This window comes from Saimiri boliviensis, chromosome 13 (genome assembly GCF_048565385.1).
Source record: "Saimiri boliviensis isolate mSaiBol1 chromosome 13, mSaiBol1.pri, whole genome shotgun sequence".
Lineage (NCBI taxonomy): Eukaryota > Metazoa > Chordata > Mammalia > Primates > Cebidae > Saimiri > Saimiri boliviensis.
In genome coordinates, this window is record NC_133461.1 from 87,363,938 (window position 1) to 87,391,847 (window position 27,910).

At 45.2% G+C, this 27,910-nt stretch overlaps 1 protein-coding gene and 1 pseudogene across 3 annotated transcripts in view; one reads left to right on the forward strand and one right to left on the reverse strand.

Annotated features, from left to right (window-relative positions):
- Nucleotides 1–10,194: 10,194 nt before the first annotated feature.
- Nucleotides 10,195–10,294, reverse strand: LOC120360647 (U6 spliceosomal RNA; annotated as a pseudogene).
- Nucleotides 10,295–12,447: 2,153 nt separating this feature from the next.
- MFHAS1 (multifunctional ROCO family signaling regulator 1) overlaps nucleotides 12,448–27,910 on the forward strand; it is a 105,275-nt gene continuing 89,812 nt past the window's right edge. The window contains exon 1 of one of the 3 annotated variants that reach the window (XM_003944052.3): nucleotides 12,448–16,028. In XM_003944052.3, the coding sequence (XP_003944101.1) occupies nucleotides 13,031–16,028 (2,998 nt within the window). In that variant the 5' untranslated portion in view covers nucleotides 12,448–13,030. The remainder of the gene's footprint in view (nucleotides 16,029–27,910) is intronic. The other 2 variants (XM_074383919.1, XR_743924.3) reach the window with 2 other exon arrangements.

The following is a 27,910-nucleotide window of genomic DNA, read 5'->3' on the forward strand; positions in this document are numbered from 1 at the left end:
AGCCACCATGGCTGGCTCTTATAGATGCTTTTTTAGACTAACTTTGAGCAAGCTTAGATGGCTGGCTGTGATTAGAAAGGCTTCTGGTACATAACTGTATTCTTACTCTATTTTCCTCTGTCTTCCTTCAATGAGGCAAGCTTGTTCTGAAGTCTCTCTTTCTCTTTCTTGCTATTACTGTACTTCCCTGAAAGGCTGCAGGAACTGCACATACAAAAACATACTGTTCCTTGGTTAGAGGACTATCCACTTCTCACCCCATCTGCTTTGATATAAAAATTTTCTTTAATGGACTGTAACTTGTAAACTCACTTCCAGATAAAAATGTCTATGTTAAGATTCTTTGGGTTTTAAAGAAGAGAAACCAATTAGGCATTCTAGCAAAAGCAGATTTACTGTAAGTCCTAAAGGTAGGGAGAGGAGCTAGGATTCAAGAATACCTGTAAAGAAAGCAAAATGTGATTGGAAACCCAAGAAATGTGGTCTCTCTCTCATATTTGCCATCTTATTTCTTGGTGGACTGGATTTTCTCTGCTCCTAAGGCCCCTTAATAATCTGGAGATGGCTGCTTATGGTTCCAAATTTACCATCTGGACCCACAGAAAGACTGACATTCCTTCTCTCAACCCCAAGTCCAAATTACTGTTTCTTTTTTTTTTCTTTTCTTTTCTTTCTTTCTTTTTCTTTTTCTTTTTATTTTATTTTATTTTATTTTTTTTTTGAGACAGAGTCTCGCTTGGTCATCCAGACGGGAGTGTAATGGCGTGATCTTGGCTCACTGCAACCCCACCTCCTGGGATCAAGCGATTCTCCTGTCTCAGCCTCCTGAGTAGCTGGGATTACAGGTGCCCATCACCATGCTTAGCTGGTTTCTTGTATTTTAATAGAGATGGGTTTCACCGTGTTGCCCAGGCTGGTCTTGAACTCCTGAGCTCAGGCAATCTACCTGCCTTGGCCTCCCAAAGTGCTAGGATTACAGGCATGACCAAGTCCAAATTTCTAAGAAAGTGACTTTGGTTCCATTTCAATGAAGTGCACACCTCACGTCTAATGAATCAAAGGCAAGGATGTGAGGTCACATGGACAAATGGCTCCTGACAGCCCACTGCTAGGGGAGACAGGGAATGGTTAAAGAATCATTGGGAATTTACACAGATACAAAAAGGTTGTGAATCATACCAACTGTATTTTTAAAGCATGTCCTAGAATCTTTTGTCAGATTTAATGTTACTCATGAGGATATATAAAAATAACTTAAAACTATCCATTTTAAGAACATCATCTGCAAGAAAGTGAACACTAAAATTTAAGAGGAAACCTGAGTTTGGTTCCAGTTAAATCCAATTGCTCTGCAGAGACACAGCCTGTGACACAGTAATGATAAGCAGCAGGGGTGTATGATTGTGTCCTAAACTGCTAGGATAAGGCTTCTATAATGTTTCCAAATAATTTTGGAGGATATTTTCTTTTAATTTGTACAACATGTTAAACTTACTAATAAGAACTTACTAAAATAAGCCCAATTAATAAAAATAATAATAAATTCAGTGTTCCATACTAGAACAAAGCCAAACCTCTAATAAATAAACTTAATATTCCAAGTATTGTTTTGAAAATATAAATTAAATGTTAACATAAATGTATTCAAGATCCACAAAGACAATGGAACAATATTATCTTACAAAAAAGAGAGAAACTTCCACTGTACTCCAGCCTGGGCAACAGAGACTCTATCTCAAAAAACAAACAAAAAAGAATTTGATTGATGTCTTATGTCTCCCAAAAATGTATAAAACCAAGCTATGCCCTACACCTAGAGCACATTTTTCTTAGTTGGGCTTATTTTAGCAAGTTCTTATTAGTGCATGTTCTTATTAGGCACATGATCTCCTGTTTTTTAGTAAACACATGGCTTCATAATGTTGATGAAAAAAGTCAAACTCTAAAATATTTGAAGAAATATTTTAATCTGATCCAAATATGAGTGACCATGGTCCATGACACAGCCCTCAGGAGGTCCTGAGAATATGTGCCCTTGGTATAGGGCACAGCTTGGTTTAATACACTTTTGGGAGACATGAGATATCAATCAAATTCTTTTTTGTTTGTTTTTTTTTGCGATGGAGTCTCACTGTTGCCCAGGCTGGAGTGCAGTGGCACAATCTCGGCTCATTGCAACCTCTGCCTCCTGGGTTCAAGCAATTCTCCTGCCTCAGCTCCAGAGTAGCTGGGATTACAGGCACGTGCCACCAGGCCTGGCTAATTTTTGTAGTTGTAATAGAGATGGGGTTTCATTATGTTGGCCAAGCTGGTCTCAAACTCCTAACCTCAAGTGATCTGCCCACCTCAGCTTCCCAAAGTGCTGGGATTACAGGCACGAGCCACTGCACCCGGCCAATCAAATACATTTAAGATGTACATTGGTTCAGGTCAGAAAGAGGGGACAACTCAAAGTGGGACCAGGGCTTCCTGGTTATAGGTAGACTTAATATTTTTCTGGTTGACAATTTATTGAGTATATCTAAAGACCTGGGCTCAATAGAAAGAAAATGTCTGGGCTAAGATAAAGGATAGTGGTGACTAAAGTTTTCACTGTGCAGAGGAAGGCTTCAGGTAACAGGCTTCAGAGAGAATAGATTGTAAATGTTTCTTACTAGACTTAAAATGGAAAAGGGGATTCTCTACAGAATGCAGATTTTTCCCCATAAGAGATGACTGTGCAGGACAATTTCAAGGTATGGCAAGGAAATATATTTGGGGTTAAAATATTTTGATTTACTTCCTTATTTGTTATGTGATGTTACACCAGAGTCAGGTTGGAAGGCAGACCACATTATACAGGGTTAAACATAATCTCTCTGTTGAGACTTGATGGTTTATAGATCATGACTCCCCAAGTCCCTAGGGTAGGAATTTGGGCAAGAGAAGAAAAGAAGTCAAAGTTTAGTCTGTCTTCAGTAATAATAATAATAATAATAATAATAATAATAATTACAATCATTTGGTAGGACTTTACGTTTTCTTTTTGTATGCCCTTTTTGGGGAGAGGGGCAGAGTCTCTATATTGCTTAGGCTGGAGTACAGTGGCATGATCTTGGCTCACTAAAACATCCACCTTCCAGGTTCAAGCAATTCTCATGCCTCAGCCTCCTGAGTAGCTGGGATTACAGGTGCTTGCCATCACACTCAGCTAATTTTTGTGTTTTTTGTAGAGATGAGATTTTGCCATGTTGGCCAGGCTGGTCTCGAACTCCTTGAGCTCAAGTGATTTGCCTACCTTGGCCCCCAAAAGTGCTTGGATTACAGGCATGAACCACCAGGCCTGGCAGGACTTTACATTTTCAATGCTATGCTTTATAATATGTGTTATGTCATTGCAGACACCTCAGAAATTTTGAAACTAGAATGTTCAAAAAGGAGGGCTGACTATCCCTGTGTCATTTATTTAAAAGGTAGGCACTAAGTACATTTATTTTTAAACATGGAAAATAATTCAAAACTTGGTGGATGGAAGCAAAGTCTTAAACCATTTGTCTCACTGTGACTGCAGTCACAGTTCAGACAGGTAACTAAAACTCCACTCCCAGGGATACACAGCTTATGTTCTGCACACACCGCCCTTGGAAGGAGCAGTGGAAGACAAAACACCTGAGCGTCACTCACCACACCTAGGAGCATGGCTGGGTCTGTGGAGAGTGATGCCTTGCTCTCCCTTTCACAGAGGCACCATACAGGCCCTGATATGGTTTGGCTATGTCCCCACCCAAATCTCATCTTGAATTCCCACATGCTGTGGGAGGGACCTGGTGGGAAGTAATTGAATCATGGGTCAGGTCTTTCCTGTGCTGTTCTCGTGATAGTGAATAAGTCTCATGAGATCTGATGGTTTTATAAGAGGGAGTTATCCTGTACAAGCTCTCTCTTTTTTGCCCGCTGCCATCCATATAAGACATGACTTGCTCCTTCTGTGAAGGCCTCCCCAGCCACGTGGAACTGTGAGTTCAATAAACCTCTTTTTCTTCCAGTCTCAGGTATGTTTTTATTAGTCCATTAAAAACGGACTAATACAGGCCCCTTTCAAAAAGCCCCACATAGAGTTGCTCCCTGTCCAATACTTGCCTTTAGCAATAGACATGAAGCAGGGGATGATGGGGCATCCTCTCTGCAACCCTTTCTCCCTATTCTCTCCTCCTGGATATGCTTCATTTTGCCAGGTATGCTCTAGTTAGCCTAACGTGTCATGACTATTTCACAGATGTTTTCCATTTATCTTTCACTGGACTAATTTTGCTTGTTCTTCTCAGAAAGGATGTTTGCTCCAGGATTGGGAGAGAGAATGGTGGGTAGTTGGGGGTTGGGAGGGGACACAGCTACTTCAGGACCCCTGGGGAAAGTTCTGGAATTCTAGGCGATGTTGAGGCAAATCCTTTGGCTTACAGTGGAATGGCCTGGGTCCTCTGGAATATCTTCAGCTGAAAGTGCTTTCAAGCGGATGCTAAAAATACATTGCAGTTTATTTTCCCCAGTAGTGAGCATATGTGTTCCCACTTGACCTGGAAACACAAAAGGATCCAATGTTAAATGTAATGTTGCTCATTCCAAGATAAATGAGTTTTCTGTGGAGCAAGGGAAAGAAGAAACAATAGTCGTCTGGGTATGGTTTTGCCTTCGCTCTCTGGAGGAGTCAGTGTCTTGAACACATACTTTATGCTCCATGTTTGTAGTTAGTGGCAAGTCTCAGACTTCTTAGTCATTGCTGATCGGAACTGGCTTGCTTTCAAATCAGATGGTCAGTCCAAGGCCCATTTATTAAATTTGGGAAAGAGGGTTGAGGTATGTTTTAAATTATTTTTAAATAAATTTTTTAAAAAATCCGAACAAAAGAGGTCAGATTCTTTGTATCTAATATGAGCTTAATACAGTCATCTTCCATCTTTTTTCAAAAAATGCCCCTATCAAAATACTAAATCTGAAACACCTGCTAATTGGAGTGTAGATTTACGGGCACTGGTATCAGACATTTTCTGTGTAAAACTAGCAAATTGAACAAACAGCTGATCTACGACGAGTAGCATAGAAATTCTGTCGGTTTCCTGCAGTGACATTTAAGCCCACTTCTTGTAGTTGGGGACACTTTGTTTAGAGCTTTCGATTGCCCAATATAATATTCTTCAATTTTGTAGTAGTTCAGCTCAATTTCTACTGAAGACTGTGTGGCAGACCTGGCTCCAGCTGGTACCTCTTTCCCTTTTCTCTACAGCTTAAAATACACACTCTGCTCCCAATCAATTAAGAACCAATCCCTTCCACCTTCCCAACCCCCCAAGAATTAGCACAGTGATTAAAAACATGGGTTTTACAGTCAGTCTCATTTTGAGTGAATTTTGCCACTCAGTAGCTCTGCTTTCATTTTTCTCCATCTGTAAATGAGGCTAATGGAACCTACTATTCAGAACTGTTGTGAAGATTAAATGAAATATTGCATGAAAAGCACACGGCACGGTGCCTGGGTGCATAGAAAAGTTTTAAGAGCTGTTAGCTATTATTACTGGTGATTATTCTGAGATTACTGTGAGTGATGCCCAGTGCAAGGAGAGAATGACAGATCACCAAGACCTCCTTTGGCAAAACTCTTTGATGTTAATTTTTAAGACTTTATTTCAAGTCTCCTGCTTTGGACCAAGCCCAACACCTTTTAGAGGGATATCTCTTCCGGGCTGGGTGCAGTGGCTCATGCCTGTAATCCCCAGAACTTTGGGAGGCTGAGGTGGGCAGATGACTTGAGGTCAGGAGTTAGAGACTAGCCTGGCCAACATGGCGAAACCTTGTCTCTACTAAAAATACAAAAATTAGCCAGGCTTGATGATGCATGCCTGTAGTCCCAGCTGCTTGGGAGTCTAAGGTAGGAGAATTGCTTGAACCAGGGAGGCAGATATTGCAATGAGCCTAGATCATGCCACTGCACTCCAGCCTGGCCAACAGAGCAAGACTCTATCTCAAAAATAAATTAATTAATTAAAATAAATATCTCTTCCTTTTCCTCTTTCTGTTTTTCCTTTGACTTTTTCCACTTCTATCTCCTCCAAAGACAAGCTAAGAAGGGTGTGCCCTAATTAAAGTCATGAAGGTGAGATTTTCTCTTAGTTACCTTTAGCCACATAGGAGGAAGCACTGTTGTTGCTGTCATTCATTTAAAGCAAAGTATGATCTAAAACTACAGGAAAGGAGAACTGTGGGAAGTCCTTTGCTCCTTTTCATGATACAGGCAGTATATCCTCAGCTTCTCCAGACTTCCAGGAGAAAACTCACTTCATTTTCTCATGAGATATTGTAACCCAGCCCTGGGTCTCATTTGCGTGGAAGGGTTAAGTGATTGCCAAACTTTCTTTCAAGACTAGACAGGTAGTTTTCATACTCCAAAGTCAGTTGGAGCCTCCGGCCAGTGAATATCCTGTCTTCTAAGGTAGTAAACAGCTAGGTAAATGAAATCAGAACCAAAGTCTAAATCAGAACTAAAGTGGCTAAAAAAGTACTACATTTCCTGGAAGCTGTGCTTTCTGAACTCCTGAAGGGTAAAGGGAGAGCAAGTTAAAGGGTTTGTTTTAAAGACCAAGTCAATTAACAAATTGTACTAGTTTCCTAGGATTACCCTAGCTTTAAGGACAGAATGTCTCCTATCCTGAGAAACCCCTCCATCTTGTGCACGTTGGAACATTTTGTCACCTTAATATCAAGACTTGATTAAAGTTGTAATTGATAAAATTAAAATTCAATGGAAAAGTGAACTCATGATTTTCTAAATGCATCTTTAATAGAAATAGAATAATCTAAATATAAGTGGAAAAAACATATTGACTAAATGTCCTCCTCAGAAACTATCATTATCTAGGCAAATCCTGGCCACTCTGCCCATGTAGTTACAGTGCTTCATTTGGTAGCACTTACTCTAATTGCAAACTTGATCCCTAGAAGGAAATAATTAGCCTTTACAGGGATTCTTTTTGAAAACCCAAATCTTAAAGTGACACCAAATATCATATACGCCAAGAAAGGAGAAACTTTTCAAAGGAAGTTGTTTAACATTTTCAGCGATGGGAGGTCAAGGAAGGACAAAGGGTGAGTTGACATTTTAGAGGGCAAGGCTGATGGCATGGTGGGGATGGAAACCAGATTCCTGGATTGACCTAAGAAGGGAAGCAGGGAAGAGGAGCCAGATTAGCCTAGACCAATTATGGAAGGCATTTGACAGAGAAAGGAAGTAAAGTAGTCAGACAGTAGCTACGGCATTAGCAAGGTCGAGATAATTCTGTCGAGATGGAAGAAGGCTGAGTATGTCAAAGACAGAGCAAAAGAAACCTGGGAAGAAAGCTTACTTGGGGCTCGTTGATAGTTTTAGCAAAGGATAGAAATAAACTACTCTTGTCCCCCTCCATCCAGACTTTTTGCTTGTTTGTTTTTTTGAGACAGAGTCTTGCTCTGTCACCCAGGCTGGAATGCAGTGGTGTGATCTTGTCTCATTGCAACCCCTACCTCCCAGGTTCAAGTGATCCTCCTGCCTCAGCCCCCTGAGTAGCTGAGATTACCAGAGTGCACCACCAGGTTGGGCTAAATTTATTTTTTTTTATTTTTTTTTTATTTTTAGTAGAGAAGGGTGTCACCATGTTGGCCAGGCTGGTCTTGAACTCCTGACCTCAAGTGATCTACCCACTTCGGCCTCTCAAAGTGCTGGAATTATAGGTGTGAGCCACCACGCCTGGCCAATCAAGACTGTTCTCGACAAAAGACACTTATCTGGAGCATCTAGGATTCTCCCCTCCAAAGAGCCATGTTTTAAGGCCTCACTTAAGACACAACCTCTTTCCATGTATTCTCCACTCTCCTAATGACTCTGCCCTTGCAGAGAGGGTCTGGACTCTGGGAAAAGGCCAATGTGCATGAAATGTTCTTGCCATCACAAGGCAGCAGCACAAGAGAAAACAATCCAAGAGTCAGAAAACAGAATACATTAAAAGGCTTAAGCTGAAAAGGTTTTGGAAAGTTTATAGATTAGGTCCATGACATTGGATAGATCTCTAAGGCAAGAACGTTTATACAATAGAGTTCCTGTTCTCCAAACTATGCTATTATTTTTGCTTTTAGAAAAACCCTACCATTCGCAGGGCCACTCCTATCCTTTGCAGGACCTGGGGAAAGGGTACATGTGAAGGCCCACATACCACGTGCCTAAATATCTAAATGTGCTATATCACCCTACCAGATGTGGCACACTCACATTCCTTGTCTTAACCTGGGTTTCATACAGCACAGAGAGGAGTTTCGTGGTTAAACAGCTGAAGTCCAGCTCCTGCACAACCCCCAGACCTTGAAAACTTCCTTTGAATGACTATGAAAGACTGCCCCACCTTCCCCATCCAGGCTTGAGACTATTTGCATTGGGAATTCAGAATCCTTCATATGACATGTGTTCTAGAAAGTGGAGGGGGCATGCCCCTTGGCCTATCAGAAACTTAACCACAAGGGGTGCAGCAAGGTGAGATGAGGGCCAGGTTAGGTGCCCATGGCAGGAGTCCTTCTTGCCTGGGTTGATACCTGGGAGGATCACTTGAGCACAGGGGTTTGAGACCAGCCTGGGCAACATAGCCTGTCTCAATTTGAAAAAAAAAAAAAAAAAAAAAAAAAAAAAAGATACTTTCATGCATCATTTTTTTTTTCTTTTCTGAGACAGAGTCTTGCTCTGTTGCCCAGGCTGGAGTGCAGTGGTGTAATCTCAGCTCACTGCAACCTCCACCTCCCAGGTTCAAATGATTCTCTTGCCTCAGCCTCCGGAGTAGCTGGGACTACAGGTGTGCTACCACTCCCGGCTAATTTTTTATTTTTAGTGGACATGGGGTTTCACCATGTTGGCCAGGCTGGTCTTGAACTCCTGACCTTATGATCTGGCCACCTTGGCCTCCCAAAGTGCTGGGATTACAGGTGTGAGCCACTGTGCCCAGCCCACCTATCATTTCTATAGTTCTTTACTAAGCAATTTCTTTGAACATGGAGAGCACAAAGAAAAAATTTTTAAAGCTACATGGAACACAATTTCTTTCCAAAGAGTTTTCTTTTGTCATTGAGTTCTGATTTGACTTTCTAGTTTTTAATATACTGGCTTTATTTTGTTGTATTGTGTTATGTTGTGTTGTGTTGTGTTTTGAGACAGCATCTCACTCTGTTTCCCAGGCTGGAATGCAGTGGTGCAATCTTGGCTCACTGCAGTCTTGAGTGATCTTTTCACCTCAGCCTCCTGAGTAGCTGGGACTACAGATGTGAGACACCACATCCAACTAATTTTTGTATTTTTTGTAGAGATGGGGTCTTATGTTGTTGTACAGGCTGGTCTTGAACTCCTGAGCTCGAACAATCTGCTTGCCTCAGCCTCTGGAAGTGCTGGTATTAAAGGCGTGTGCCACTGCACCCATCAACATACTGACTTTCAAAGAACTCATAGACAAGGATTCTTACAAGGCTTCCTACTATATTGACTGTATCAGCACATGGCAGGCTGAGGGACTCACAAAGAATTTGCCCCACGGAGCAGACTTATTCACACCAGGCTTTGGGGCTTCAGTGAGGCCTGAGCTCAGGGTCCTATCCAGTTCTTTTCTTCAGATAAAGCAAATTACAGATGGTCTCCTGACAAAGGAAGAGTACAGTTTTCCAAGGACATTTAAAATGGAAGTATAAGCTGGTTAGGGTGGCTCACGCCTATAATCCCAGCTACTTAGGAGGCTGAGGCAGGAGGACGGCTTGAGACCAGGAGTTTGAGTCCAGCCTGAGCAACATAATAAGACACCATCTCCAAAAAAAAGAAGTATAATTTTCTTATAAGACAGTCTCATCACTCTGTCACCCAGACTGGAGTGCAATGGTGTGATCTTGGCTCAGTGGAACCTCCACCTCCCAGGTTCAAGCAACTCTTCTGCCTCAACCACCTGAGTAGTTGGAGATTACAAGTGTGCGCCACCATGTCTGGCTAATTTTTATATTTTTAGTAGAGACAGGGTTTTGCCATGTTGGCCAGGCTGGTCTCAAGCTCCTAACCTCAAGTGATTCACTGCCTTGGCCTCCCAAAGTGCTGAGACTACAGGTGTGAGCCACCATATCCAGACATTTTTCCTTTTTAAAATAATTTTTAAAATAGCAATATTATTTAAAAAATGAACACCATGAATTTGCATGTCATCTTTGCACAGGGGCCATGCTAATCTCCGTGTCGTTCCAATTTTAGTATATGTGCTGCTGAAGTGAGCACAATTTTCTTTTTTTCAATTGATTCCAGCTTCTGCAGAAGGATGTATAATTTTCTGATGGCTTCTAAAAAGGAACAGCTACCAGTTACTGAGACATAATCACATAAGGTGGTATAGGACGGTGATGCCTACTCCAGTCTCCTTACCCAGGCTGAGTTCATATTTGTGTTAGAAGGAGCTACAGGATGGAGAATTTGGGGTCGGGCTTGAGAACAGCGTGAGTACGGGTGATGATCACGGCAATACCTTCCACATGGGGAGTTAGCAGTCCTGAATACCTTCCACGTGGGGAGTTAGCAGTCCTGCCTGTGCTCTGCCTTGCTGGCTGATTGAGAAGTCAGTTACCTTTGCGCCCATTTCCTCTTCTGTGGGGGGAAAAAAGGGTCAGCCTAGATAATTCGAATATTTCTTGTAAAATTCTGAGTGTCTCTGGGAGGGAATGTAGGTGGGGCTACCCTGAGCCATTTGAACTCTTGGGAAGTCCTTCAGAGAGAACACAAATTACTCTCGCTGTTCACTTACTCACATTTCACCTGTGGTGTCAGAGCCTCGGGGACCCAGCACACCTGGGGAACATCCTCTAGTTACAGCATGTACTGCCCACAGCCTGATAACCATCATTCGGATGATTTCCAGCCTCAGATGTTCAGCTGCTCTCTTTCGAAAGACTAACTCCTCATGTTACTGCACGGAATATGGGTCCCCAAATGACAGCCATAGGGCGTATCAGGTAGAGCTGCAGTGGGTCAGGTGGTGCCTTTAACCAATTAAATGCAGTTTTCGTTCCCTGAAAACTGTTTCCTTATCAACCAAGTCCAGGCTTTTGTAAGTTCGGAGGAAATTATTGAATTAGCATAGATGTGAGCTCAAAGAAACGTTTTCTAACAGCAAGAAAAATAAGCATTAGAGTTGGCCACTGGACTGTGAGTTTTGCCTGAAACAGCTGCCGTTTTCTTGAACCCACAGAGCAACATCTACTGTATTACTGGGGATATGGTTGTTGTTTCACGGGGTTGTTGTGAAGATAAACGGGATACCTAAGATAAAACACCTGGTATCCCACCCTAACAACCCTCCTTTAGACTGGCTGGGCACCTGCTCAGAAACCTTCCTCAGGGGGGTTAAAACCTGTTTCGGTAGGTCTGATACCGGTGGGCTGGGGGAGATCCCCTAATGTCTGTGCGACATTGACCCCAGCCAAGGTCCATGCTCTTGACACTGTTCAGAGAATGAGTTCAAGGACAACAAAGAAAATAGTGACAATATGGAGATTTATTGCAAAGGGGAAAGTACACTCAGGAAAAGGGATTGTGGGTATACTAAAGGGAGGGTCACACACAAGGGGGTTTGGGGCGGCTACCTTCATGGACTTCTTTAACCAAGGGGCGAAATATTCGTGAAAATTCCTGAAAAAGTGGGGCGATATCTAGGGACTGTGGTGTCACCATTTTTACTCCAAATATGGGTGTCCCTGGAACTGTTACGGGATGATTTAGAATGTTAATGAACGTATAATGAGGTCCTAGGAGAAATCCAAGTCAAATCCATGTCCACGTTGGGTCCAGCGGGTCTTAGCCGGCTTGGTACACACCCTGGTTTTCAGCCCATAGCCTCTAGTCAAGTGAAACTGCTGCCTGGAATTTTTTCTTCTCTGACCACCCTGCATTACTCCTGTCTCGTGTTCAACACGAAATAGGGCCTCAGGAAATATTTGCCAAATGAATGAATGGTTGCCTGCTCTTCTCCTGCTTTTGTTTAAGCACTTTTGTCCTAAGCGCCTATGCTGACACCCAGTGCCCCCAAGTTCTGCCAGTTCCACCACGGTGTGAATGCAGCGCAAGCTGCAGGGGAGCAGGTAAAGGATGAGTAAGGGAAGCCGGCGGATCCGACGCATTAGAGAACAAGAAAAAGAAATCCTTAGAGACTGGGGACCAACAAAGAGCCCGAGGCGGGAGAACCCACCAGGGGGCCCCGGCCCCCACATCCGCCGCAGGAACGACCTCTCAGCCCAGCGCGGTCCCCGGCGGCGGCCAGCCCCTCGCCAGGCGCCCCGGGCCCCGCACCCGGCGCTCTCCGCAGCCCCCGCCCCCGGGGCGGTGCCGAGAAAACGCGGCGCCTCCGCGGGTCACGTGGGGGCCGCTCAGGCGGGCGGTGCTGCCGCTTCCCGATCGCGCCCTCCCAGCGCCGGGGACGCGGCGCCCGCGCTCCCGCCCGAGCCCGGGGAAGCGGAGACAAGGAGGCGCCGCCGCCCCCTCCCCGCGGCTGCGCCCCGGCCGTGCGCCCGCAGCATGCCAGCCGCGGGGCCGAGCGCCGCCCTCCCCCAGGAGCTCGCGGAGGCGACGCCGCTGCCGGCCGCCTGGCCGCGGCTGCGAGGGTAGCGGGGCCGGAGCCGGGCACGCTGAGGCGCCGCGCGGCGGGCGGAGAGGGAGGAGGAGCAGGCATCCTCCGCGGCGCGCGGGCGGTGGCCCTGCTGCCCGGCGAGCCCATGGCCCGGCCGCAGGGAGAATGCGAGCTGCCCTCCACGAGCTCGGCGCCCCACGTTGCTGCTCCCATTGCCGCCGCCGCCGCCGCTCCCCACCAGCTGCGGGCGCCCGGCCGCTGGCTGCGCTAGGACCCGCGGTCGCCGGCCGCCGAGAGCGGGAGGGCAGGCAGGGGCGGGAGCCGGAGGGCCCGGGGCGCGGCGCGGCATGTAGCTGTGGGCTCCCGCGCCCGCGCAAGGCTGTCGGCCTGGCCCCGCCATGGCTGGGATGGACAGCGGCAACCTGAAGACGGCGAGGCTGTGGCGGGACGCCGCCCTTCGCGCCAGGAAGCTGCGGAGCAACCTGCGCCAGCTCACCCTCAGCGCCGCCCGGGCCTGCCCCGGGGCCGAGTCCGACCCGCTCGAGTCCCCCGCCCCCGCCCAACTCGTGCTGCCGGCCAACCTTGGGGACATTGAGGCGCTGAACTTGGGGAACAACGGCTTGGAGGAGGTGCCCGACGGGCTGGGGTCGGCGCTGGGCAGCCTGCGCGTCCTGGTCCTGCGCAGGAACCGCTTCGCCCGGCTGCCCCCCGCGGTGGCCGAGCTCGGCCACCACCTCACCGAACTGGACGTGAGCCACAACCGGCTGACCGCCCTGGGCGCGGAGGTGGTGAGTGCTCTGAGGGAGCTGCGGAAGCTCAATCTCAGCCACAACCAGCTGCCTGCCCTGCCCGCCCAATTGGGCGTTCTCGCCCACCTGGAGGAGCTGGACGTCAGCTTTAACCGGCTGGCGCACCTGCCCGACTCCCTCTCCTGCCTCTCCCGCCTGCGCACCCTGGACGTGGATCACAACCAGCTCACTGCCTTCCCCCGGCAGCTGCTGCAGCTGGCGGCCTTGGAGGAGCTGGACGTGTCCAGCAACCGGCTGCGGGGCCTGCCTGAGGATATCAATGCCCTACATGCCCTCAAGATCCTCTGGCTGAGTGGGGCCGAGCTTGGCACGCTGCCTGCCGGTTTCTGCGAGCTGGCCAGTTTGGAGAGCCTCATGCTGGACAACAACGGGCTGCAGGCTCTGCCTGCCCAGTTCAGTCGCCTGCAGAGGCTCAAAATGCTCAACCTCTCTTCCAACCTCTTCGAGGAGTTCCCTGCCGCGCTGCTGCCCCTGGCTGGTCTGGAGGAGCTCTACCTTAGTCGCAACCAGCTCACCTCCGTGCCATCCCTTATCTCGGGCCTGGGCCGGCTTCTCACCCTGTGGCTGGATAATAACCGCATCCGCTACCTGCCGGACTCCATCGTCGAGTTGACCGGGCTGGAGGAGCTCGTGCTGCAGGGGAACCAGATCGCGGTGCTGCCCGACAACTTTGGCCAACTCTCCAGGGTGGGCTTGTGGAAGATCAAGGACAACCCACTGATCCAGCCCCCCTACGAGGTCTGCATGAAGGGGATCCCCTACATTGCAGCTTACCAGAAGGAGCTGGCTCATTCCCAGCCGGCGGTGCAGCCCCGGCTCAAGCTGCTCCTGATGGGGCATAAGGCTGCAGGAAAGACTTTGCTGCGCCACTGCCTCACCGAGGAGAGAGTGGAGGGCTGCCCAGGAGGAGGCGACAAGGAGAAGTGCTACCCACCTTCACCTCCCCCTGTGAGCAAGGGCATCGAGGTGACCAGCTGGACGGCCGATGCCTCCCGGGGCCTGCGGTTCATCGTGTATGATTTAGCTGGGGATGAAAGTTACGAGGTGATCCAGCCCTTCTTCCTGTCCCCGGGGGCCCTGTACGTGCTGGTGGTCAACTTGGCCACCTATGAGCCTCGCCGCTTTCCCAGCACCGTGGGCTCCTTCTTGCATCGGGTCGGGGCGAGAGTGCCCCACGCGGTGGTGTGCATCGTGGGCACCCACGCGGACCTGTGCGGGGAGCGCGAGCTGGAGGAGAAGTGTCTGGACATTCACCGCCAGATTGCCCTGCAGGAGAAGCACGACGCGGAGGGGCTGAGCCGCCTGGCCCAGGTGGTGGACGAGGCACTGACCCGGGACTTCGAGCTGCGCTCTGCCAGCCCCCACGCAGCCTACTACGGCGTTTCGGACAAGAACCTTCGACGGCGCAAGGCCCATTTTCAATACCTGCTCAACCACCGACTGCAGATCCTCTCCCCGGTGCTGCCTGTTAGCTGCAGGGACCCGCGCCACTTGCAACGCCTTCGGGACAAGTTGCTCTCAGTCGCTGAGCACCGAGAAATCTTCCCCAACTTACACCGAGTACTGCCTCGGTCCTGGCAGGTGCTGGAGGAACTGCATTTCCAGCCACCTCAGGCACAGCGACTGTGGCTAAGCTGGTGGGACTCAGCGCGCCTGGGCCTGCAGGCGGGTCTGACCGAGGACCGACTGCAGAGTGCTCTCTCCTACCTGCATGAGAGCGGCAAGCTACTGTACTTTGAGGACAGTCCAGCGCTCAAGGAGCATGTCTTCCACAACCTCACCCGCCTCATCGACATCCTCAATGTCTTCTTCCAGAGGGATGCTTCCTTGCTGCTGCATAAGCTGCTCCTGGGGACCAGTGGAGAGGGCAAGGCGGAGGGGGAAAGCTCCCCGTCCATGGCGCTTCCCACCCCGAGCCAGGAACTGCTCCGCACCACCCAGCTCCATCAATATGTGGAGGGCTTTCTGTTGCATGGGCTCTTGCCAGCCCATGTTATTCGGTTGCTGCTTAAGCCTCATGTCCAGGCCCAGCAGGACTTGCAGCTGCTGCTGGAGCTGCTGGAGAAGATGGGACTCTGTTACTGCCTCAATAAACCCAAGGGCAAGCCTTTGAATGGGTCCACAGCCTGGTACAAGTTCCCAAGCTATGTGCAGAATGAGGTGCCCCATGCAGAAGCCTGGATTAATGGGACCAATCTAGCCGGGCAGTCTTTTGTGGCTGAGCAGCTGCAGATTGAATATAGCTTTCCTTTTACCTTTCCGCCTGGGTTGTTTGCAAGGTACAGTGTCCAGATCAACAGCCACGTGGTGCACAGGTCGGATGGTAAATTTCAGATCTTTGCCTATAGAGGGAAAGTTCCTGTGGTGGTGAGTTACAGACCTGCCAAGGGAGTCCTGCAGCCGGACACCCTGTCCATTGCTAGCCATGCATCACTACCAAATATATGGACCGCATGGCAAGCCATAACCCCCTTGGTAGAGGAACTGAATGTTCTGCTTCAGGAATGGCCTGGACTGCACTACACCGTGCACATTCTCTGTTCTAAGTGCCTTAAGAGAGGATCGCCCAATCCACATGCTTTTCCAGGTAAGCAGAGAGAGGGACAAGGTTCTTCTCTGATATGCTGTAAGATACGCTTTTGGAGATACTTTTTTCTCATTTGGCAGAATGTTTAATTAACTTCACGGGTTCTCCAGGAAAGCTGCCTAAGGGAAATAGAGGGAGATTTGGAGACAAGCAAAAGGCAGTAAGTACCTGAGCATTATGAAATGCAGTCACAAGAGTCATCCTCTCCTAATAGACTCAGACTTCCAAAATGGGTTTCAGTCATACTTGCCATCTTCTTTCCCCTCTTCTCAATGTAGCCCATATTTGGTGGAAGGAATTTCAGGTGGTTGAGCAGATGCTGGTCAGTATCCGATGTTACCCTCTTACTGAGCCTTGGCTAAAGTATATATTAGACACAAAGGAGTAGATGAGTTGGAGTTTTTTAACTCAATTTTTTTAAAACCTTAATTTTTTATGGGTACATAGGTGTGTATTTATGGGGTGCATGAGATGTTTTGATACAGGCATGCAGTGCATAGAAATCACATCATGTAAAATGGGATATCCATCCCCTCAAGCATTTAAGCACTGTGCTCACACTGTGTGTAATTAAAAAGTAAAAATCACTGCCCACTTTTCTTAAGAAAATTCCAGAAAAAAATGTTTTAAAATTAGAGTGAACGACGGATAAGTAAAGACAAAAAATTCAGACTGTAATACATGACTAAATCCTGGGGCTGCTGCTCCATTCCGCCCACTCAGGCATGGAAGATAGATGACAGAAATCTTTGAGGGGAGTTTCCTCGGGTATTTCCTGGCAATTTCCAGTTTTATACACATCTTAAGGTTGGGTTTTGGTAAGTGTTAACCAAATGAAACTTTCTGGCAGTGCTTAATAACTGAGATGGAAGGGACAAAAAACTAAGAGTTTTCTCTTCTGGGGAGTGTTTTCCAGCGAATTTTTTTTTTTTTTTTTTTTTTTTTTTTTTTTTTTTTTTTTTTTTTATCATCATAAGCAAGTGGAAGAATTCCAGGACTAGTTGTCTGGTATTTTTTTTTTTTTAAGACTATGGGTTTTTTTGTTTTGTTTTGTTTTGTTTTGTTTTCCCTTAGAGCAGTTTTAACTTTACAGCAAAACTGAACAGAAGGTGCAGAGATTTCCCATATATCCCTTTCCCACATGTGTGGCTTCACCGATACCAATCTCACCACCACAGCAGTACATTTGTTTCTGTTGATAAACCTGCAGTGACACATCAGTATCACCCAAAGTTACTAGCTTACACAGGGTTCACTCTTTGTATTGGACATTGTATGGGTTTGGACAAATGTCCAATGACACGTATCCACCATTATAGTATCATGTAGAGTACTTCTGCCTTAAAAATCCTCTGTGCTCTGCTAGTTCTTTCCTCCCAACCCTGGCAACCACAGGTCTTTGTACTGTCTCCAAAAGTTTTGCCTTTTCCTTGTCTGGGATTGTTTTGAGACTGATTAATTGGTATCAAACTAGTTTTTAGTTGGAAACATGTCCATTTCCTCATCCTTTGCAGTTCTTTAAACAACTTGTTTTTGGTTTGTTTGCTTGTTTGGTTTGTTTTATGTGGAACAGTCTTGGTTAACAACATTCCAAGTGTCCTAAGCACAAACCAGACACAATAATAGGATCCTTGCACGTTTTTCACCTGGGTCCCCACCCCCAGGGGACACGGAGGGGTGATGAAATGGAAGCCTGCCTCCCCCTCTGATCTTTGTCCTGGTCAGAGGGCCAACAAGAATGCAGCTGGTAATGGTATCAGGAAGGAATTGAATACCAGTATTTCCGAAGGTGACATCTTTCCGTTGCCCTAGATCTAGGATGAATTTAATTCTTCAGCATGAAAAAAGGCACTGTATTCAGTTACCTGAATACTGAGCCATCCATTCTGTATGTTTATCTGGAATCTTGTCACTCTTCATGAGTTGGTAGACTCTTCAGCTGGTTTTATATTTGTCATTGTATGTTATTCATGGAAGCAAGACACTTGTTTATTGTGAGACCAAATTGAATAAAGTGATTGAGAGTTACATTATTTACAGGGTAGTTTACTGAAGGAACTACCTGAAGCCATTGTTAATCCAAAGCAATAAAATGAATGTTAACAACAAAAGGAAAGACATAGGTTATTGAGCAAGTAAAGATCTTCTAAGAACTTTGAGCAGTCATAAATTCCACCAGCAAGCTTGTACTGAGATGCAGACAAACCCCTCGTCTTGTTGTTTTGTCTATTTGCCTTTCAAATGAGGCATACTTGGTTTTGTAATCCAGGCTATAAGGAAGAGATTGGTTTTTCAATGAAGAAAACAAGTGATTGAAAAATTGTAAAATTATCTTATATATTGAATAGGAATAAATCATCAGTTGTTTTGGGGACACAATTATAAAATTTATACATATAAGTATTGATAAATACTTTTGTCTTAGTTTTTTTTATTTATTTTTGAATTATGTTGTTTTTCAAAAGTAGAAAGGATGATTATAGTACATTTTTTATTACATTAAGAAGATGCAAAAAAAATTTTCCTTTTCTGTATTTTTCTGTGATAACCATCATTTGTTAGTAATTGTTACAGTTGTGAAAGACTTGGTAAGAGTTAAAATGATAAAAGTTAGAAATGAAAGCTAGATTTCGGAACAGAATTATGTTGAGTGTTTAGAGCATACATTAAAGATAGATTCATTGAATCCCTAGATTATTAAAATATGTATTAATTCAGCAGAAACCCTTTGATTCTATTGGTGTCTTTGTCTTTTTTGTTTTGTTTTTTGAGATGGAGTTTTGCTCTGTTGCCCAGGCCAGAGTGCAGTGGTGCAGTCTTGGCTCACTGCGATCTCTGCCTCCTGGGTTCAAGCGATTCTCCTGCCTCAGCCTCCCAAGTAGCTGGGATTATAGTCAGGCGCCACCACACCGGGCTAATTTTTGTATTTTTAGTAGAGAGCAGGTTTCACCAGGTTGGCCAGGCTGGTCTTGAACTCCTAACCTCAAGTGATCTGCCAACCTTGGCCTCCCAAAGTGCTGGAATTACAGGTGTGAGCCGCCTTTGACTTTTTAAGACGTCATTTTGCTTTTGGGGGACATTAAAAATTGATTACTTTTATGTTTTATAAAAGTGTCAAGTTGTCCTATAAACTATAACAATTTTATATGCAATGCTGAAAAAGTTGGACTTTGAATTTTTTTAACTTTGGGATGTTAAAATAAGAGTAAATGGTAAATTACGATCTCCCTTGATTTTATACAGAAAAAAAATGTAAATTTGCAGTAATGTCTTTTAAAATATTTTTATGTGAAAAGCCTGTTTTGGCCTTGTCCTATTGGATTTTCTGGCCTGGGCTGCCTTACTATGGTTGAGCATAGGAAATACAATGCTAAATTTCTCTTTTCTTATTTTGGTTTACACAAGAAAAGTATTGGGCAGTGTGCAGTGGCTCACACCTGCAATCTTATTTCTTTGGGAGGCTGAGGCAGCAGGATCACTTAAGTCCACGAGTTTGAGACCAGCCTGGGCAATGTAGCCAGACTCTGTCTCTACCAAATATAAAAATTAGCTGAATGTGCACACCTGTGGGTCTCAGCTAGCCAGGAGGTTGAGTTGGGAGGATCACTTGAGCATAGGAGTTTGAGACTGCAGTGAGCTATGATTGTGCCATTGCACTCTGACCCTATCTCTTAAAAATAAAAAAGAAAGAAATGATTGGAAAATGCACAGTCAGCAATCACTGGTTTCAAAAGTTTTTGTAAAAAAGATAAATCACATTGTCAGATTACCAATTTGTCTTATTTAAAATAGGTAATCTCTCTGACAACATGATTGTCTTAAGATATCTTATTTCACACAAATGGGTTGAGTGACAGGAGATGCTTTGGGAAAGTCAGAGATGGCCTGTGATGAAGCCTAAATATCACTGTGAAAGTCTTTACCTGCTTTCTTCAGCATGGTCAACATCCCAGCCTGGTCAACATGGTGAAATCCCATCTCTACAAAAAATACAACAAAATTAGCTGGGCATGGTGGCTCATGCCTGTAATTCCAGCTACTGGGAAAGCTGAGACATGAGAATCCCTTGAACCCATGAGGCAGAGGTTGCAGTGAGCTGAGATTGTGCCACTGCGCTCTAGCTTGGGCAACAGAGCAAGACCCTGTCTCCAAAAGGAAAGTCTTTACCTGCTTCCTGCAGGTACCCTTTCTTTTTTTGCAGACTTTCTGCCTGTAGCTGGTAGCCAGGATTCCCTTCCTTTTGCTGTTTTCCTTCTCATTACTTGGTCCTATGTATTTGTTTTAGAGCAATTTTCTTCTTGTGGGATATTTGCTTATGCTTTTTTTCTGTTCTACCAATATGACCTCTAAACTCAAAAAGTTGGTACTCTTGAAGTTGGGCAACAATGTATTAAGATGTGGTGGTAGGGCTGGGCGTGGTGGCTCACGCCTGTAACCTCAGCACTTTGGGAGGCCGAGGTGGGTGGATCACGAGGTCAGGAGATTGAGACCATCCTGGCTAACAGTGAAACTGGTCTCTACTAAAAATACAAAAAATTAGCCAGGCATGTTGGCATACGCCTGTTATTCCAGCTACTTGGGAGGCAGAGGCAGGAGAATTGCTTGTACCTGGGAGGCGGAGGTTGCAGTGAGCCAAGATCACGCTACCACCCTCTAGCCTGGGCGACAGAGCAAGACTCCATCTCAAAAAAAAAAAAAAAAAAAAAAAAAAAAAAAAAAAAAATGTGGTTAGAACAGAGGCCTGCAGCAAGATTCTAGTGCTTTGATATTCCTTTTAAGCAGATAAGTGAATACTGGTGTTTTTTAATTGGAAGAGTGTGTCTTAGTGAGTCAAACTTGCAGTGACTGCAGTTTTTCACAAACATCCTACTCTCCTAATTAATTTAAGGTCATTTTAAAAAAGAATGAGAAAGCAACCCAAATCAGTAGACAGGATTAGTTATGTGGCTTTTTTTTACCTTTACTGTCTTTCATTTACTCAGTAACTTGTTGCCTTTCTGCGTCTCCTGCCAAGTGTCTTCTGTTCTTCAGTTTCTTGCACATGGAGAGTACCTCTCCAACAACACTCAGCATATCTGACTTGTTTTGTTGGTGTTTGGATGTGTCATGATACCTCTTTGATTAGGTTGTTCACTTGCTTCTGAGCCAGAGACACGCCCGAGACTTTGTAGCGTCTTCAGAGCCTCTCAGATGTTTGCTGAATGATGGTTCAGTCTTTTGTGAGAAATGTGTGTGTTTTTTTTTTTTTTTTTTTTTTTTTTTTTTCTGAGACAGGGTCTTTCTCTGTCACCCAGGCTGGAGTGCAGTGGGGCAATAATGGGTTACTGTAGCCTCGACCTCTTGGGCTCAGGTGATGATTCTCCTACCTCAGCCTCCTGAGTAGCTGGGATTACAGGAACACCCTACCATGCCTGGCTAATTTTTGTGTTTTTTGTAGAGACAGGGTTTTGCTGTGTTGCTCAGGCTGGTCTCAAAATCCACCTGCCTCAGCCTCCCAAAGTGCTGGGATTATAGGTGTGAGCTGCCATGCCCGGCCCGAGAAATATCTCTTTTTCTTTGTTATTCACATACTCAGTGAAAATCTCAGGTAGTACTATAATGATTATCTGGCTTTGTTTAGCTTCCCAACTCCCTCCCTCTCCCAACGTTCTTCCAGCATTCCCATTGTGCCTCTATGACTGGTCTTAGCCTTGAATGGGTCCTTCATTTTGACCACTGAAGCAAAGCAAAATTCTTGCCTTATTATATCTAAGTTTTAGAATTACCGGAATTTGAGCATGACCTAGTTGTTTGGATTGAATTAGTCATTGTTTTTAATTTCACAAAGGTTATTCAGTATCTCTTTCATTAAGCTTTATTAATATTGATGCGTCTTGGCTTTTCTTTTTATGAACAGGCTGCTTTGAACTCTCTGGGACTTTGTTTAATATAAAAATCAAAACCTTAATCAGGCACTAGGAGAAACAAATACTGTACAGAATAGAATTCTAGAAGGATAGAAAGGCCTTTGAAGTATACAAATTATTTTAAGTATTGAATGCCTCTTCTTTAAACCCTAGAATAGAATCTAAAGTCCATCCCTGCACAAGTAGTTTAGAATTTCCTGAAGTACTTTTTCTTTAAGAATTCTTTTTCCTTTTTTTTTTTTTTTTTTTTTTTTTTTTTTGTGAAATAGAGATAGGGCCTTGCTATGTTGCCCAAGCTGGTCTTGATCTCCTGGCCTCAAGTTGTGCGGAGGCGCACTCAGCCTCCCTAAATGTTGGGATTAGAGGTGTGAGCCACCACACCCAGCCAGTGTTTTTTGTTTGATGGGTATTTTATTCCATACTCTGAAGTTATTCCCCTTTGTCTGTGAAGAGGTTGAGGGGCTTTAGCTCTGTAATACTCGAGAGGAACGAAAGAGGAAGAGTGGAATTCGACATTTCTGGTTGTCTTCTCATCTACCCATTAACTTGTTTCTATCCATGGAAGCCCCCCCCCCACCGGCTTTTTTTTTTTTTTTTTTTTTTTGAGACTGAGTCTCACTCTGTCGCCCAGGCTGGAGTGCAGTGTTGCTGTCTGGGCTCACTGTAACCTCCATGTCCTGGGTTCAAGTGATTCTCCTGCCTCAGCCTCCTGTATAGTTGGGATCACAGGCGTCCGCTACCATGCCTGGCTAATTTTTATATTTTTAGTAGAGACGGGGTTTAACCATGTTGGCCAGGCTGGTCTTGAACTCCTGACCTCAAGTGATCTATCTGCCTTGGCCTCCCAAAGTGCTGGGATTATGTGTGAGCTACTGCGCCTGGCCCTTGGGAGCCCTTTTTGATTAAGGACACCTGACCATCCATCCATTAGGGCATCAGAGTGCCTTTTGATTTTGTTTTGTTTTGTTTTTTAGAAAACCAGTGGCAGGTGCAGTCCCAGTCTCCTGCCCTCTCTTGTCTCTGGCAGCCTTGGCATCCCTGTTTCCTGGGAATGAAGGTCTGCTTTGTGTTTCCATTCTCTGTGGAAAGCACATCAGGTAGGGTCTGCTTGGGGCAGGCCCAGCCAGGTCTCAGGCCTCTTTGGTTCAGCTTTTCTTTTCTTTTTTTGTTTTTGTTTTGAGATGGAGTCTTGCTCCATTGCCCAGGCTAGAGTACAGTGGCATATTCACCGCTCACTGCAACTTCTGCCTCCTGGGTTCTAGTGATCTTCCTGCCCCAGCCTCCTGAGTAGCTGGGACTGACTACAGGTGTACACTATCATGCTTTGATAGTTTTTATATTTTTAGTAGACAGGGTTTCACTGTGTTGGCCAGGCTGGTCTCAAACTTCTAACCTCAGGTGATCCTTCTTGGTCTCCCAAAGTGCTGGGATCACAGGTGTGAGCCGCTGCATCCAGCCTGGTTCAGCTTTTCTGATTGCAACATTAGTTGCTGGGGGCTGGTTGTCAGGTTTGCCGCCTTCTGAGGCTGGCAGCCTTCACTTCAGCAGGGAGGGATTAGGAACCCTTGTTTAGCCTACCTTCTCCAAGGCTGCTCTAGCCTGAATGAAGCTGGTTCCTCCCACTGCTTGGCTTTGGAAGTCTGTGCTGTGTGTAGAACCCAGAGTGATTGACGGACAACTCAGACAACCACAGAGCACCTATGATGGTGTGTTGTTGTTGAGCCATGAAGACTCTCTCATGTGTTAGGAGTGGCAGCGTTACTGCACAGGTACATACTGCACAGGTACATCCTCTGAGTTCTGACGTTTCATGTGATGGTCCAAGACTGTGCACTGCCTGGCGCAGGGCTGAGCAGGTAGAAGGGGTTTGGAGCAGGTTGGTTATTTTGAAAGAACTCAAGAAACTCTTGAGTTTCCTTCACTTTTGCAAATCTGAACAAGCACACTTGGGAGAAGGGCAAGGAGACGGGGAAACTGGAGTCATGTTAAGGCTGTTCTCTGGAGGTTCCTGTTTTGCTTGTGCCTTTCTGCTTTTTTGGTGATGTGGCTTAACAAGTCAAGCCCTGATGACTGATGCTGCTCTTCTTCCTCATCTTCCTCCTTCTCCTATTGAGGGAAAGTCACATCAATGAAAAGAGCCATTTTAAAGTGAACTATTCCATGGCGTTTAGTGCATTCCCAGTGCTATGTACCTGCCACATATAAGCCAAGCACTTTTGGAGGTGAGGGACAGATATTCTGGGGGCATTCCTCCTGGGGCAAGTTGATTGGCAATTCTTTTGCCAGGCTATGTAGCAACTTTCTTTCCAAGGTATGACTTAAGAAGAAAAGGGATTTTGGGGCTAGGCCTGGAGATGCCATGTTGACTGGATATCTTTGACATGGTTGTGGGGATCCTTTTACTGTGGATGAGAGGACAGAAAGGAGGGCATCCAGCCCTCCTGGTCTGCTCTGGGGTATATGTGACTTGATGAGGGGATGACATACATTGGGCTCTGTAAAGAACACATAGAAGTGAAGTACAAATCAATGCTGTGTAATTCCTATCTTCTGCATAGAGTTGTTTTTTTGTTTTGTTTTGTTTTTTTTTTTTTTTGAGACAGAATCTTTCTCTGTTGCCCAGGCTGGAGTACAGTGGTGTGATGTTGGTCATTGCAGCCTCTGCCTCCCGTGTTTCGCAATTCTCTTGCCTCAGGCTCCTAGGTAGCTAGGATTACAGGTGCACGCCATCACACCTGGCTCATTTTTCTGTATTTTTAGTAGATATGGGGTTTCACCATGTTGGCCACGCTGCTCTTGAAGTCCTGACCTCTCTGCCTGCCTCGGACTCCCAAAGTGCTGGGATTACAGATGTGAGCCACTGCACCTGGCCTAGAGATTTTTTTTTTTAAACATAAATTTTGAGTTCAACTCCTGGAATAACTGGGAAGACCTTATGAAGGTAGGGTGGCAGCGGGTGGTGATGGTGGCAGTGATACAAATTTAGATGACTACCAAATTAGATAAGTGTCGTCAGTCACCGTTGAATACCTGCTCTACACAGAAGTTTGTACTGAACTGGGAGTTTTAGGAAAATAAAAAATAAAATACATGATCTTGGCCATGGGGAGCTGTGTTAGGATCTTGGTTAATGTCATTGTTGATTCTTGTAAATATGGAATCTGACCTCATACAGAGAAAATCATTTGTATATTTGAAAGATACTTTTTGGGAGGAAACCTGGCTTTTGATTTTCCAGAAAAAAAAATGTGATCCTGCTGAGCAAAGTAGGCTACAGTTTTGGATTTCCTTCATATGTATGAGTATGTGGAAATTAATGCTCAAGTCGTTCTTTTGAGTTAATTTTCAGTTTAGATTATTTGTTTGTGAGAAATCCCAGGCAGAACTTGTGAGGATGCTGGAAAAAGAAAATTCATTGTACATGAGGATTTCTAAAAACTTTCCAAACTAATCAGCCTCTTCTTCAGGAGTCCTTACCTTTTTTGGTGGGGGATGGGAGTCTTGCTCTGCCGCCCAGGTTGGAGTGCAGTGGTGTGAGCTTGGCTCACTGCAACTTCTGCCTCCCGGGTTCAAGTGATTCTCCTGCTCAGCTTCCTAAGTAGCTGGGACTACAGGCATGTGCCACCATGCCTGGCTCATTTTTTTTTTTTTTTTGTATTTTTAATAGAGATGGGGTTTCACTGTGTTGGCCAGGCTTGTCTCAAACTCCTGACTTCAAGTGATACTCCTGCCTCGGCTTCCCAAAGTGCTGGGATTATAGGTGTGAGTCACCATGGCTGGCAATAGTCCTTACCTTTCTTGTTATTTATAGACTTGCTCCCATTTGGGGAAGGATTCAAATCATTTGTCATTTCCGGACACAAAAAAGTATATGAACGCTGACTCTAAAGATAGCATCCATTAAAGTGCGTACCATCATAATAAAAATATATGACTGCTGGATTTCCTTGCTGAGATGCTTTGATGAAATACTTTTCTACTATTAGCATATTAAATGTTGAAGAAAATTAAAGGGTTAGTTTTCTTATATCCTCTTTATTCTTAAAATGAAGCCTATGGTATTAACATTAGTACTAGTTTATATTAGTAGTAAATTTTAGGCCTATAGAAAAAGCTTCCCTCCTTCCCTTCCTCCTCAGTCTTTCTATCTATCTTCCTTCTCTCCTTTTTTTCTTTCTTTTTTTTTTTCTTGTTGAAAAGAAGGACTTTTAAAAAAGGTAATGGAAAGGGAAAATGCAAAATCAGAAAAATATTTCTCCTGGGTGCCATTTGTTTGAATTACCAACTTTATTATTGTTTCAATGATTCTTGTTTTTCTTTTCTTTTTTCCTTTTTTTTTGAGACAGAGTCTCATTCTGTTGCCAGGCTGGAGAGTAGTGATGTGATCTTGGCTCCCTGCAACCTCTGCCTCCCATGTTCAGGTGATTCTTCTGCCTCAGCCTCCCAAGTAGCTGGGACTACAGGCGCACACTACCACGCCCAGCTGATTTTTGTATTTTTTTAGTAGAGATGGGGTTTCACCATATTGGCCAGGATGATCTCAATCTCTTGACCTTGTGATCCACCCGCCTTGGCCCCCCAAAGTGCTAGGATTATAGGCGTGAGCCACTGTGCCTGATCTGATTCCTGATTTTCATGTCTAAAGGTTATTGTGTAAACCATCACATCAGTCTCCTTATTTTTGGAGAAAAATAGAAGAACAGGTGACAATGTTGATATTTTCTCATGTTGCAGAGATGATGCTGAGTGCCTCTTAGGGGCAATCTAGTTTAATCCCCACAGAAACCCTAGGAAGTAAGTATTATTACTGTCTTTGTTTTCAGAAGGAAAAATTGACATTTAGAGATTAAGTGAATCCACAGAGTTAGAGAACTCTGGGGTGTCAGCCCCGGGCCTTAGCTCTGACCCACCATCCTGTGGGTCTCAGTTAGGTTGCCATTGATTTACAGAGTACACCGACTCACCTGCTCTCCCTTCGTATTCTAAGTTCTGGGCAGACAGGATCTGGTACTGCGTGTGAGCTGCCCGTGCAGATATCAGTGGAGGTCATGGTCAGGTGGAGTTAAAATGGGGAGAGTGCCATCAGAGGTCTCAGAGAGACCACCCTGCAGGTGAGTGCAGAGGATGATTTCCAGTTAACCACCTGAAGAAGGGAGGTGGAGTGTTTCAAGTTTGAATGCCATTTGAAAGGCAGGGAGCAGACAGAGACTTCAGCAGGCCGAGGGGTGGGCATGTATGCACAGATGCATTTTGCATTTAGAAATTATAATAAGGGAGAGGCTTCTTTGTTTAAATGACATTCATGGACTGGTAAACACTTGCCAGTGACCCACTGGCCCATCAACTAGAGTTTTGGAAGCATTGTTCTAGCCTGTCCCTTTGTCATCGAGCTGGGCTCTCTTGAGACCTTGGAAGAGATTTATGACTGGGAAAACAGAAGAGTAGTTTCATATGATTTGCTCAGACTCATAATCAAGTTATTGTTAAGCTTATAGAACACCTGCTCTACAGAGCCATGTTTAAGTGTGCTGCTGGTCACTTTCACTATGTCTGAGTAGAGGGAGAAGAGGAGTGTTGGTTATTCATTCTAACATTAGCCGGAGAGCCGCATGCCTCTGTAATCCCTAGGAATGTATCCCAGAACATCAATTTTCCTTGCTCTAAATCTTATCCTAACAGATCCTGCAATGAAGGCGAATTTGGATCTGACACAATTACCATTTTATTGTGGACTGTTTAAGTTTCACTATATTTACGTTATGCTTTTTTGTGTGTGACACTACTCACTGACTGAAAATGCGATTTTTATTAATTTGCATTAATGGAAAACCATAGTTTTTTTGTTTTGTTTTGTTTGAGGCAGGATCTCACTCTGTCACCCAGGATGGAGTGTGCAGTGGCACAATCACAGCTCACTGAAGCCTTGACCTTCTGGGTTTGAGTGATCCTCCCTCCTCAGCCTCCCCAGTAGTTAGG